The 15191-nt window shown below is 43.7% G+C and overlaps 1 protein-coding gene across 1 annotated transcript; it reads left to right on the forward strand.

Moving 5' to 3' along the window:
* The first annotated feature begins 210 nt into the window (after positions 1-210).
* LOC147883130 (uncharacterized) lies at positions 211-3942 on the forward strand. Its single transcript, XM_087399253.1, has 6 exons — positions 211-756; positions 925-1092; positions 1297-1920; positions 2152-3523; positions 3576-3624; positions 3750-3942. The coding sequence occupies exons 1-6, from the start codon at positions 211-213 to the stop codon at positions 3940-3942; spliced, it is 2952 nt and encodes a 983-aa protein (XP_087255379.1).
* Positions 3943-15191: the final 11249 nt, after the last annotated feature.

Here is a 15191-nt window from a genome sequence, read left to right on the forward strand (position 1 = left end):
TGATCAGAGGAGTATCTAGAGGAGTATTTGGAGAGTAGTTTCAGGAATAAGTTGACAACGATAAGGAATCGATTTGAGGCAAGTTGTGTCACTCTTTGAGCTTGCATGCTTTGGTTTCGTTTGCTTGCTTTGTGCCTTAACTCTCCAAATAGTTTTGATTTATTTGATTTTGCTTGCAGGCCTTTGATTCGACAAAGAAGGCGAATGAATATGGGTTCTTTCAAGTTTATGGCGTCTATGCACGAGGAGGTTTTCTGGCGTTCAAGGCTTACTGCTGCTTTCAGAACAGGATGGGCTTGTTTCATGGCAGGCCTCATTTTACAATTGAGCAACATGCATGCGGATTGGGTGACATTTCCACTCTTCTCCTACGTAATAGCAGTGACCGTAGTGGGAGAGTCCACCCTTGGAAAGGCTCTCCAAGACACCATTGGAGTGCTCACGGGAACAATCCAAGGTGTGGGCATGGCTATGCTGGTCTTGCAACTGCTTAGCCCAGAGAGGATATCCATAGGCGCAGCTATAGTTTTGATTGCTTTGAGTTCCTTTATCATAACTTATCCACCGAATAGGCATATACTGTCCAAGCGAATTGCCCTTGCACACAGTGGCATCATTTATATTACAGCAGTAGTGCAAAAGGACAAGATGCACGAGGTGTTCTTTCCATTGCGCCTGGCAGGAACAACGTTAGTGGGTGCCACCTGTGGCATGCTTGCATTACTGCTCCCTTTTCCTCGCCTCGCGATGTTTCAGGTTAGCTCTTGATCTTGAAAGTTCATGTAGCAAATGCACGTTACGTCGGTTGGTTTAACGTAGCAATGGGCCTATCGTAAGTCTGTGATGACATTTCATGGACAGTACATAGACTAAGTCGCACTGGTGACGAGATTGGTGATTTGGTGATTGGTGATGTTTGGACAGGTTCATTCACAGACTAAATTGTCAGCCAGAATTACGTCCGAAAGATTGAAAGTAATGGTGGATGCCTTTTGCGTCACTGATCCTACACGAGCTTTAGCTCTGAGCCTCCAAGCTAAGTCCCTTGCAAAGATAGGGTCAACGGTTCACGCCGAGATCACCTCCAACGAGGTACACACCTTAGCCTACACAATATGAATTTGCATGCTGGTATGTAATTTGGAGGACAATATAAATTTCTTGATAGATGAGTATGAGCTTTCCAATGGCAATCATTATAGCAAAATATCTTACTTCCAGCGAGGAATTTCAGCTTTTCATGACTTAAACTATTGGAGTGTGCGTTGATAATTTGTGTGGGTTGATAATTTGTAGGGCGACATGGGATGGGAAACTCGGCGCTTGATTCCGTCATGGTCGAAAGGCTCCAGAAATCTTCCGCATCTCACCAAAGGTCTTAGCTCTTTGCGGAAGCATCTGCAGGGCATGGAGCTGGCCTTGGATACGGACCTTAGCTCCCCATCCAAGAGGCTCTTTCATAGGATGATGAAAGATTGTTTGATCTACCTCACTGACTGGGCATCCCTCGCGCTGAGGCACGCGAGCACCGACAAGCAAAAGGCGTCAGCTCAGAGGCAAATCATCATTGAGGAAGGCAACGAGGCTCTGAGTAGCTTCGAAGAAGCTCTGAGCACTGCAAGGCAGAAGCTAGCATACATGGCCACGGGTGAACTAGGGGAGAACATGGGCAACATCCTGGGGGACGTGCTGGTGGCTGACCATGCAAAGCTAGCTTCCGAGCTTCATCTGGAGAGAGGCAAGCATGATTGCGAGACAAGCTTTGAAGTTCAAGCTGCGGTCTTCTTTTTCCTCTTCAACATGAAGAAATTCATGGAGGAGACTCGGACTATTCTGCAATGCAAACTCAAATCAGAGCAAAGTAGAAAAGGATTGTCGGAGGATTTCTGCCTTCAGGTGCAATCTAACACGGAACAATTAGTTCGCGATAATCATGCTGTTAGAAGCACAACAAATATAGTGATTGATCAGATGCGGAATGAACGTGGAGTTAAATCCGTTGTGGATGATATTGGCCAGGGATGCCATGAGACTGGCTGCGCTGAGCTCAAAGTTCACAGCCATGCTACAGATGACCGTCGTGAAGTGTTTACTGCAGATGATCGCGATCGACTCCTTGAATGTGCAGCAGCTCTACATCATCACTCTGAGAAATACATCGATCACTGTCAAGCCAAGAATCTCCTTCCAAAGAAAATTATCTGTCAGAGATGCAGCAGCAAGGACGTCGCCAACAGCAAACAGCAAGCAACTACAGACGTATCCAAGCTTCCATGGCACCATCGCCTCGTGCGCACCGTCTGCTTTCTTTGCAACAAACTCAAGAAGAAGCTCCACATCCACCCCCAGCAGCTTACCACTGCCTTCAAGATGTCCCTAGCAATGGCCATTGGTGCCTTCCTGGGCTTCTGGTTCAATAGCAACAAGGGCTATTGGGCAGACATCACCCTCGCCCTCGGCTTCACAGGTCCAGCGAAGGGCGGCTCGTTCAAGGTAGCCATACTCCGCTCCTTGGGCACAGTTTCTGGTTCCATCTACGGGTTGCTAGTGGTGCTTGCTACAGGGGACTTCCCTGTTCTACGGCTGATCGCGCTAGTGCCGTGGGTGGTGTTCACCAGTTTCCTGAGACAGAGCAAGCTGTTTGGCTACTCAGGCGCAGTTTCAGCCCTCACGGGCGCCATCGTCATCCTGGCACGCACAAACAAGGACTCCACCGACCAAGAGTTCACTGTGATTCGAATCGTGGAGGCATTTTTGGGGATGACGAGCTTCATTCTGGTGGAGCTACTAGTGTTTCCACGTCGAGCTGCAGCTTTGGTGAAGACGGACGTTGTGGCAGGGCTAGGGACGATGAGAGATTTCACGTCGACGATATTCTCAGCGTATGCAGAGGTGCAATGCGAGAGTTGTAGTATGGATGCGATACGTGAGCTCAAGGACAAAGAAAAGACGCTAAGGAAAGTCATGTCCAACCTAAAGTCACTTGTGAAGGAAGCCGCAGAAGAGCCTCAGTTTTGGTTTGCCCCCTTCTCTACAAACATATTCACCAGATTGATGGAGGCTCAAGACAAAATGGTTGATATGTTACATTACACTCTATTAGCTTATGAAGATGTTAGACAAGTTGCCCAACAAGCAAGAATCCCTATGGATACTTTGCAAGGTCCCCTCCTCTCACCCATTACCATCATGGAGGAGAAGGTTGTTCCTACCATGGACTTCATTACTAAAGTCATGCAAGTTCAAGGGCATGACCACATCCCTCAAGATGATCTAGAACATTCTATGCATCCTTTTGCAAAGGACACGCGAGACCTGGAGTTCGGCAACTCTGGCCCCCAGTTTGTGGAGCTCGAGAGCCTCATGCAGGCCGAAGCTCGCACTGCAAGAGCTAGCAGGGCATTTCAGCACTGTCAGTTTGGTGATGTAGCCCCACGACGTGAGAAGCGCCTCATGGAGGCTTTCAAGAAGGGGGTGCACCACATGGCACATGATCTTCAACACTTGCTTGCCACACCACCTCATTTGGAATCTTTCCATCCTTCGCATGGCTATGGTGGCCAATCTCCTGTAACCTTCCTTCGTGGATATGCTAAAACTAACATGTGCTCCTCCTCACCCTCCTCTCTCAATTTCAAGGATGTTGCCTCCCTCAACATCCTCTACTATGACCAAGTACCGTTATCCATCCCCTTCTCACCGCCCCCTCCACCATTGCCTCCCTCACTTTTGCTTGACTCTCCCTCTCTTCCTTGCTTTGAGATTGTCTCCAACACCATCTTCCTCTCCCTTGGTGCCCTTGCATTTTCCCTTAAGGGCCTCCTCCACCACACTACTGAGCTTGAGAAGATTATCCATGAGCTACTCCAAGAAGAGAACCCTTGGAACCTCATTGACTTTTGGGATGCTTCCAAGTCTATGGGACACTTATGGCCTAAGTAGAGGGCCCTAAAAAACCCTCTCTCTCTCTCTCTCTCTCTCTCTCTCTCTCTCTCTCTCTCTCGTGTCTACCTTTCACCTTGTAGTTGTTTCATCACTCACCCATGTACTTATTATCATGAGTCTACATCCATGTACTCTTTCACCTTGTAGTTCTTTGATCACTTGCCAATGTACTTATTATCATGACTCTACATCCATGTACTCATCACTCACCCCTTATATTGTCTAATTTGATGTACCTTCCATTTCAAAGGGGATTGACACTTATTATGGATATTTGGATGTAATTAATTAGAAAGCATGGCTCTTATATATATTACATCGTTATTCCTTGCTTTTTTCTATATTAAAGTTTAGATATTGCCAATTGCCAATCCTAGAAGATCTTGTACATCATTTATGCTTTTACACTAGTCTTCAAAAGTGATTTTTGAGCTTCATATTTAGATGCAAAGGCTCCTTAAGTATTAATGATGTAATATATATTTATAAATCATATAATTTAAGATAGCCCTTCATGAGTTTGTTGTATCTAAATATCATGCATGTTTGTTGCCACTACAACACTGTTTACAAATTGTAGAAAGGAGAGTAGCCTTGTCATTTTTAAGGCACCTTAGCAATGCCCTAAAGAATTTCTCCAACACCACATGACCAAATGATTTCAAAAGCCCTCAAATTGCTTAATCTCCTTGGAAAGTTTTATACTAAATTTGTGATTTAGTTGCTTTTATGTTTAAAGAGTGTTCTCTAAGGTGTCCACTATGAAAAACAAAATATAGCTTATAGTTGCTTTTAAAGAAAAGATGTTTGTCCAAGGCATTCATTATGTAAAAACATGATATACAACGTGTATTCCCAAGCGTATTCAACAAACCCCTTTCTTTTGCATTTTTATAATATATACACACTTCTATAGTAAATTTTAAGATGATAAAGGTATCCATGTCCTATGCAAATTTCCTTGTTTATTTTTTACATCCCTATTTTTTGAATTAAAAATCCCTTATATGTGTAATTTTGTAACTCTCCATGAAAAGAAAATCCCTTTTATTGGAAAGTACTCGCATATTTTTTACTCTATAATAAGCATGTCCTAATTACATTCAAGGCGTTATTGAAGGTGATGTGCCTAGTATTCTCTAAAGGTCAATTTATTTACGCCGTGCATGTGAGCATACATACATGCATACACACGTACATACATAAATACAGACACACATATAAGACCATGCTAAGAAAAACGGGAGAATCTCATGAATTTGGAACTCTCCAATGCGCCGCATGCACCATATTTTCCCTTAACACTTGCCATTGGCTCTCGGTGGCAACCCGATCCTGATCATCATTCTTTGTAAGGAGAGGGTCTAAGGGAAGTGGCTCCACATGGGTTGGGATCTGAACAGGCGAAGGAGGTAGAGGTAGAGTAAGAGTGGCCAATGACGAACCACCTTTTTGTTTCTCGGCCTTTTGTGAAGGCTCGGCATCACCTTTTGCTCGAACTTTCCTCTGCTCTCGGGGTGTGACTTCACCTTCGCGATGCTCGGATGTCCCACTCTTCTACTTCATTGTCCTCGAAGGTTCCCTTCTAGCTATTCCCCTTCGGATTGTTCTACTTTGGCCCCTCTGAGGTGCCCATATCATTGTTCCCCTTGGGGTACTTTGTTTCGGCTCGGAGGTGCCCTCAGCGATATTCCCCTTCGGCCCTTGGGTCTTTCCACCCTCATTTTGCCTAGTGGCCTGCTCTTCCTGCTATTGTCCTACCCTATTTTCTTGTGCTTTTTAGGTCTCATGCTCAGTACCCTGGTCAGCTAACTTTTGGATTCTTTTGCTAGCAACTTCTTGCATGGTTTGTCTTCATTTATGGAATGGTTCTAACCAAATTCACCTTGAAGGCATATGTGTGCATTCAAGTGAGCTAAGGTCAATTTGATCTACCTGGTTGTTTCTCTTACAAATCCTTTTGTTTGATTAGTTTCCACGTTTATATATATGTTGTGCTTGTTATATACTAAATGTGTATTATAGATGCTTCGATTGTAAAATGTTGAATGCACAAACTTATTATGTGATGTCTACAATGAGTTCCAATGTTTTAATGCTCTAAGAAACATCATTAATGTAGTTGATTAGAAATGTATGTTTTGATTTTGTTAATTAAAAATAGTTGTTGTTAAATATAATATGAAGTTAAAAAATTGCTTCATAAAATAAGACCACCTTTTCAACAAACAAGTATACAAAAAAGTAGAATGCAAAGGCTGAGTCTGTTTAAAATTTATGAAAGAATGTCAATTACAAACATCAACTCATCCTAAATTGGTTTTTTGGCTAATACTATTGGGCCAGATGGGCTAGTATGACCACAACTACTAGCTCAACCACACTATGTTAAGGCAATTCCAACGTGCACATTGTGACACCACGCACAAGTAGACTATTAAAAAAAGAGTCCGTTAAAAAATTGGAGAGAAATATCCAATGGTACGATCGTTTATTATATTTTTTATGATCTTGAAACACTAATTACTTGCATTGAATACAAAATAAAATGGTAGAAATTCATTCAAAATGATGCCCTTAATTGATTTAACAAAGTAAAACAATCGACAGGTTATAAACACCCCAGAGAGAGGCACACCCACACAGCTATAGCACACAACAAGACAAAGCACCCATAGACACGCGCACAGACGCGTTTCATGAACTAAAAAAAAAACTTACGGGCGCGTCTATTTGCGCATCTGGAGACCCGCGTCTATATATCAGACTTACGCGCGTATAGATGCGCATAAAGACGCATAAATAGACGCGCTTATAAACGCTTTTATAAACGCACGTATAGACACAAATCGAACAGACAGACGCAAATATAAACGCGTTTTTAAATGCACTGATAGACGTGCCTTTTTTTTTTTTTGATTTTACAGAATACTGTGTATGTTGTGTATGCTATATAGTTACAAGAATCCCATATCCACATTCTGTAATTCAATTCTTACAGCCAACCGCATTTTAATTACAATTCCAAATAAAATATTACAACTCCAAAACGCAATAAAATTGAAAGCTCAAAAAGTGCTTGTATATACATATAGCACGAAGCTAAGCCACGTCATGTGGCTTCAAGTACAAAAAATAAGGAAGCTAAGCCATGTCATGTGGCTTCAAGTACAAAAAATAAGAGGAGTCTATATACAAGAGGCACGAAGCCAAGCTAGTGGCTTTAAGTACAAAAAAGAATAGTAGCACTACTTCTACGACTAATCCTCGCTGCCTTCCACGCTCCCTTCTGCGCTCCCTTCTGCACCTCCTTCCTCGTCTTCCTCGTCGTCTTGTGCATGGGCCTGTAAACAAGGGACAACATATATCAATGTATGAAAAATCAAATCTTTACTTATAATTTTGGGATTATTTAATTACTTTCAAATACCTGGGGGGCCTATCCAGTAGCTCGGGTATACTGCTCCTCAGTAATCAACCCGTCATCATAGAAGTGCCTCCATGTATCTCCTCTGCGATGGTGGCAGTGGTAGGCTGTCTCCACTGGAGTAGGGTATCTGCCCACGATCTCAAGCTGCATGATCGCGATACACTTTGTGGAGGGATTAGTACAAAGAAACAACCAACCTCCTAATAAACTACATAAGCAATATAATTTGAGATCGATACTTACAAATTGGGCCTCCCATGATTCAACACCCCCTGCTCTAAAATGCGCGCTTCTATATTCCTCCATCTGGATCCTCCATACCTCCACGTGCTGCAGACTAGGCTCCTCCCTCGCTGACTTCATTGCCTTCTTCCATTCACGCTTCTGAGCGGTGTGGGGCGGGCCCCTTGGAGGTTGACCTGCCTCAATTCTGGCAAGCTCCGCTAGTGCATGCCTCTTAAGGGAAGATCTTTTATTGCTAAGTATCGTAACAATCTTTGACTTCCCCCATTTATCTGTGAAATGGCGATTGGGGGGGTTAGGATACCTAGAGCGAACAGTAGCGAGGGTCTCATCAGCCAACCTCTTTGGGTGGTCTTTATAGTGGATAAAGCAATCTCTGTAATTGTTAGCAATTACAGAGCGCATGAAGGCCATGATGTCCTTCCCCCGCGCATCCATCAAGATGCCTCTTGTCTGAGTGATGTCATAATAAATCGTACCATCACCCAGAGGCACATCTAAATCATCTGAATCATCCTCCTCCTCATCGCCACATGGCCCAAAGCACTGTGCCATGCATCCGCCACCGCTCTCCCTGCTACTACGCCTGCTACCCTATCGTGTTGAGCTCGTACGCTGGCCACTCGTAGCTAGGGACTGCATGGGACTACGCTGACCACTCGTAGCTGGAGAACCGAGTCTCGACGGTTGGGGAGTACGTCGATGGCTCGCCGAGACAGAAGGACCTCCTGACGGCATGGGGGAAGGGGCATAAGACGGGATGGCAGAAGGGACATAAGACGGCATGGGGGAAGGGGCATAAGACGGTACGAGGGAAGGGGCATAAGACGGCTGTGCGGACTCCACTGGGGTGATCTCAGGCGGTGTGGGGTGGCTCGAAGTCTGTAGTGCTGACTCCTGGGGAGTGTTAAGGGTACCCGTCATATACCCGTATAACTCTGCAGGACTAGGATGGTGCCCTAAAAGATTATATAAGTCCTTCCAAATCGATTCCCGCGGATCAGGTGAGCTAGAAGCACTTCCTCCCCACATGCTGAACTGGAAAAAAGGAAACAAATCTATTACTTTGGGAGCTGAGAAGAAAGGGGAAGAAAAAAGAGGCTCTGTCAGAGCGCGTCTATAGACCCGTCTAATTTGCGCATCTATAGACGCGTCTAACACAGCGTCTAACAATTCGTTTAAAATCGCGTCTAACAGTCCGTCTACCAGTCCATCTAAAAGTGTGTTTAAAAGCACGTTTAACAGTGCGTTTAAAATTCCATTTAACAAGGCGTCTGTGTGAGCATCTACAGACGTATCTATGTGTGTCTACAACAAGCCAAACGCGCAGATAGATGCGCCTGTAGATGCGCTTTTAGACGCGCCCTGGGACACGCCTATAGACGCGTTCCGACAGGCGAGAATACTAAAAAGTCGAAAAGGACGTTGCGCCCGACAAAAGAACGTGTCGCTCATACCTAGATCCTGCGTTTCGTGGATGCGAGAAAGTACAAAACTGGAAAGAGCAAGCAAGAACAACTTCAAAAGGACTTACTTGGAAAAAGGTATGGAAGGATCTTTCTTTTCCAAACTTGTTTCTTCTCCTTGTTCGTACTCCTCCTCTCCTTTAGGCTTGGAAGCAAGTGTAGGTACGGTCCCTTTCTCTTGAGTGCAAGCTTGGAACTGTGTATGGGAGGCTCTCTCTTAAGCTTCGAATCTATGGAACTCCTAATAAAGAAGGAAGGAAGCCGCTCGCGAAGTTTAAGTAATGAAAAGAAAAGCAAAGCGAGCGGCATGCCGAAAAGCAGGTTTAAAAGCCACGTCTATAGTCGCGTCTATTAGCGCATCTATAGGCGCGTCTAAATACACAGAGTAGACGCGCGTTTAGACGTACTGTTAGACGCGATGTTAGATGCAACTATAGACACGGCGATAGACGCAACACAGAGTTTAAATTAAGCATTTGAAGAAGAGCAAATTTGGTGGATTGTTTGTTTGTAGGATGTCTCCATCTTCAACAAGTAGCCCCAGTGAGGATGAATCCCTCCGTATCCACCATCGCGAAATGTGGTTGGAGCAAAAAATCAAATGTCTGTGTGATCGATGTCGAGGAAACATGTATCGTGCATGCAGGATTACGCTCAATCATATCTCAAAGTATGGAGAATGGGATGTGACCGTAAACAGGGTAAGGGTTTGTAAGTTAAGGTTGATTGAGATACCTATGGGTGTTCATATGTTTAAGTTATGATCCCGTTTTAATTTGATACAGGATGTAGTGCCACACCCGCACATGTTACCCTATGCCCGTCGTGAGGAGGCGAAGCGTCGGCGATATGAGGTGGGATCTTCAGGAGGGACCGTTACGGATGCATGGAGTGATGGTGATAGTAGCCCTCCGCCATTACCTCATGAAGCCATGGAGGAGGAGGTGTTTGATGATATGGTGCGGGATTTATATGTCCATCAAGGGAGGGATAATAGCATGGAGCAGGATTATCTTTTTACCGCAGCATCGACTCCACTGTTTGAGGGGTGCACATTCTCTGTTCTACGTGCCTCCCTTGAGTTACTAAACTTGCAAACCATCTATGGATGGAGCAATGCAAGTTTGAATGCATTACTCAAGTAAGCTTTAAAGTCGATTTTGCAAACATGGTGAATTATGTGCGTGGGTCAATTACTCGAATGCTTTTCCTCATTTATGGTCTTCACGTGCAGGCTATTGTGTAAAATGCTTCCAAGGGAGAATAAATTACTGACCTCAAGAGATATGGCAAGGCAACATGTGACCTCTCTTGGAGGATTAGATTACAAGCGCATCCATGCATGTGTCAACGATTGCGTTTTGTTTCGTGGACTACATAAGGATGCAAGAGAGTGTCCTACTTGTGGAGAGGCAAGATATAGAGCAAATCTCAAAACCTTGGACGTGCCTCGTAAGGTATTGCGACATTTTAATCCCTCGCATCCAACATATGTTCAAGTGCAAATCTATTGCAGAGCTCATGTCATGGCATTCCTCCCATCAATCAACCGATGGCAAGTGGAGAACTCCCGCGGACTCTCCTGCGTGGAAGCATATTGAAGACACATGGCCAAGCTTCAAGGAAGAACCTAGGAGCTTGAGACTTGGATTGGGTATGGACGGTGTGAACCCATTTGGTCTTAAAAGCACGTCTTACAGTGTATGGCTAGTGGTATTGGTGAATTACAATCTTCCACCCTCTATGGCTATTAAGAAAGGACATGTCATGCTGTCCCTTCTAATTCCAGGGAAACATAAAGTCAAAAACCCTGATGTTTATTTGGAGCCTTTGATTGATGAGCTAGACATACTTTGGAGAGGTATCGAGGTGCATGATGTGAGCAGGCCTCCCTCGTCACGAGACTTCAACTACAAAGCAGTCTTGATGTGGACGATGCATGACTTCCCAGGCTATGGCGAGTGTTCAGGTAAGCATTGCATTTTTTAATTATGAATAGGCAAAGGACGTGGCACCCTAAACCCACCTTCCACTCTTAATTGCATCTATTGTTCAGGTCTCACTACATCGGGTTACCATGCATGTCCTGTTTGTGGTCCTTCGCTAGTTGCCTCACGGGCAGACGCATTGAATAAGGTCATCTATGAGAATCACCATCGATTTCTCCCACCTAATCATCCTAGATATGTTGCGCCTTGGAATGAAGTCCTCCCACAATCACTCACCGCGGGAGCTTGGATGAGAATTTGGGACGGTTCCACGACTCCTCCACCACTTGGCATGAGTCGGTAAGGATTTGTAACTATTGGCTGGAAGTAAAGATTGGCTATATTGGTTGAAAGTAAAGATTGCATGCTAACACTTTATTTTGTTTAGATACTCCATCTTTTATCGTTTACCATATTGGTCCCACCTCAAGATCAATCACCTGCTCAATCCCATGCATATCTTCAAGAATGTGGCATCTACCATTTGGGAGCATTTGAATGGGACACGAGATTCAGCAGGCATAAGGGAAGATCTACGTACCACAGGGAGGATGCATGAAGCTTGGCCTCAAGAGAGACCAAATGGGCATGTTTTTTTACCTCATGCACCGTGGATGTTACCAAAGCTAGAGATGGCGACGGTGAAGCGCGTTATTACTACAATTCGTACTCCCACTGGATGCATGAGGTGTTTGAAGGGAGCCTTTACAAAGAGCAAGAAAAGAGGTGTAGAGCAATTATATGGCTTGAAATCTCATGATTGGCACAAGATGCTCCAAGTAAGTATTTTATATGCATAATATCTTTTTCCTTTCAAATTTGTGAGTGAATAGCTATAAGAACTAATCAACCACCTCCTCGCGGGTTCAGTTCATACTACCTACTAGCATTTCACGTAGTGCATCAAAGGACGTGAAAGATTGTATTTACAAGATGGGCGAGCTTGTGAGGTATGTGAGCTCAAAGGAAATAGATCCCACCACGCTTGAGAATGCTCGAGTTATGTCAGTGGAGGCGGTTTGTTTAGTGGAGGAGACATTTCCACGTTCTATTCTCACAAGCCAACTACATCTCATAGTACATTTGGTGGATGAGATTGCTATATGCGGTACTATACATGCACGATGGTTGTTCTTCCTCGAGTGCTTCATGAAGACGTTGAAGGGCTTCGTGAGACAAAATGCAAGACCCAAAGGTAGCATGGCCGAGGGTTGGTTGGTACAAGAGTCACTTGTATATATTTCTAAGTTTCTTGTTGATGTGGATAGCTCTCTCCCACGACTATGGAGAGATGATGAAGACCTAAGGATGACCTCTATTGTGCCTCAAGGAAACGGACGCAACAAAGTAATAGACACGAAGTTGCATAATAGTATCAACCTCTTTTGCGTGCTTAATAGTGATGTGATGAAAAGATGGGTGACAAGATACGAGGATGCAAAGGCAAGAAGACAAGAAGAAAGGGCCCTCTTTCGTACACACCACGGATCTCGTGTGCCATACCCTCAGCATCTAAGAGCACTTCCAAAGGATATTCATGTGGATTGGCTACTTGATGAAATGGAGAAAGCAGAGAAAGACGAGGGGATGCATATCACAATGGAAGAATGGGAGTATGCTAGGGGATGCATGAGCAAGGTCGGTATATAGAATGTTATGCATAAGTTAGGAGCTTTTTATAATTTAAATTGCTTATTTAATTGACTTTTTCTTGGTGTAGTGCACTATGTTCAATGCTATATGGTGTGAGGGCAAGCATTTTCGAACACAACGGATTGATGATAAGAGAAACACACAAGATTGCGGCGTCATTACTAGCTTTGAGGGAGCCAATGGAGCCATGGATGATTATTGTGGCATAATCCAAGATATCATTATGCTTGACTTTTGACGCTTCTTTGTGTATGTTTTGGATGTAAAGTGGTTTAAGGACGTGGTGGAAAGAGGCCCTAATGCAACAATCAAACGCCATGCAAGTGGCTTTGTAACTATTGACTCCACAAAGTTTTGGCAAAGTAGGAAGGACACACTAGTACTACCGCAACAATGTGAACAGGTACTGTGCACACACATAAAAATACTCGCTTTTAAATATTTGATGCAAGAAAAGTAACATGATTGTATTTGTGTTTGAATTAGGTTGTCTATCAACCAATGGTGGATAATAATAGATGGTGGCATGTCATACCTATTATGCCACATTCCAAAGTGATGTATGGTACATTTACTAATATGGAGTGTATGGAGGATGATCATGGCCATGCACGTGATGATGACCGTGATACAAGAGAGGAGGATGATCATGAGATAGGAGATATAGATATTAGGCCGGCATTACCCGTGAGGACAAGCCTACCATTGGAGATGTTGATTTCGATGAGCACATGAGTGGCACAAGTAGTAGTGGGTTGAATGTATTTGTAGATAACACTTGTTTGGATTTTGAAGTAGATAGTTTGGCAAGGGTTGATCTCATTGAGGATGAGATTGAACCGTAGCCCCACAATTGATATTGGCAAAACTATTTTACATATTGTCTCATTCTCCTCATTTCACTTAATTCTTGTATATGTGGGCTTGCAAAAAATTATGTGCTTTGGTAATCATGGGCAATGTTTGGAAAGCAATGATGTACACCAAAATCTCACTTTCTGTATTCTCTGGAGCGCGTCTATTTACGCGTCTAAATGTGCGTCTGATTCTCAGTGTAAACGCGCAAATAAACGCACAAATACATGCACAAATAGACGTGCTAATAAACGGGATGTTAGATGGGCCCGTATTTTCTCAGATCAAACGCGCAAATAGACGCGGTGATTTACGTGGAAATAGACGAGCGTTTAGCCGTGACTATAGACACGCCCATAATTTCTCTACTAGAGCAACGCCTATAGACGCGCCTGCTATTTTGCGCATCTACCAAGCGCGTCTATAGTTGCTTTGTGTTGTTGTGGCATCCACATATATGGATGCAGAGCAACACAATGATGTTTACCCACATCAAGCACTCAAGACAACACTCCTCATATAAAAATGTAGCATATACACACACAAAAATGATAGCAAGAACAACACACACTCAAAAAATAGATAGCAACCCACCATACATATAGTACAAATGATACACACTCATTGGAAAACCTAGGCATGGCACACAAACGAGGCACACGAAAATAGAAAATTGCTCGAAAACCATACTTGGAAAAAGTAACCCCAAAACCCTGGGAACCAAACAAGCACTCAGCACTTAATGTAGCACACATGTTATCGCAACACGTAACACACCACATTGCCAACACATTGGCATAATAGCATGCACAAAGCATAGCATACTCTTACCAACCACAAGCTCCATAAATAGGAAGCCACAAACCAATCAATGCAATGATGCCAAGGAGAGAAGGCAGAGAGAGAGAGAGAGAGAGAGAGAGAGGCAAACACACACACACACACATAGAGAGACAGACAGACAGACAGAGACACACACACACACACATAGAGAGAGAGAGAGAGAGAGAGATCACATTCACCATCAATCTATTGAAGGAATATTACCCAACGAGGGTAGTCTCTCTCTCTACTAGAGTTTTCATGGTCATGTGGAAATAAACTCCTATGTAGGGGTCTTAAACCTCCCTTTTATGTAGGGAGTTTATTCTTGGCCCATTCTTGGTCCATTGCCCTATTTTCTTATTGTCCAAGCATGCTTAAATCACACATACACAAGGATTCTCCTAATTGGTTCCTTGCAAAACACTCCCTGAATCTTCAAATTCAACTATGATTCTCCATTTCAAATCTCTATAGAAGTCATATGAAAGAAAGCCAAAAAAAAGAGAGAGGGCTTACAAGGGGGGATCCACAACATTATATCCAACAGGTGTGTGCACGCCTACATGCTTGTGTGTAGGCCTACCTATATGTGTAATTGAATTCATGCATTTGTGCATGTGTGCATGTGTGCATGTGTGCATGTGTGTGTGTGTGCATGTGTGTGCGTGCATGCATGCACGTGTGTGTGTGTGTGTGCATGCATGCACACATGCACAAAAGATAGAGTTGATTTTTGTCTGCACAAAAGATAGAATTGTTTTTTGTTGGTAGATTAACAGAAACCTC

This window comes from Dipteris shenzhenensis, chromosome 28 (assembly GCF_047967505.1).
Source record: "Dipteris shenzhenensis isolate YYH24624 ecotype China chromosome 28, Dip_SZ_1.0, whole genome shotgun sequence".
Taxonomy (NCBI): domain Eukaryota; kingdom Viridiplantae; phylum Streptophyta; class Polypodiopsida; order Gleicheniales; family Dipteridaceae; genus Dipteris; species Dipteris shenzhenensis.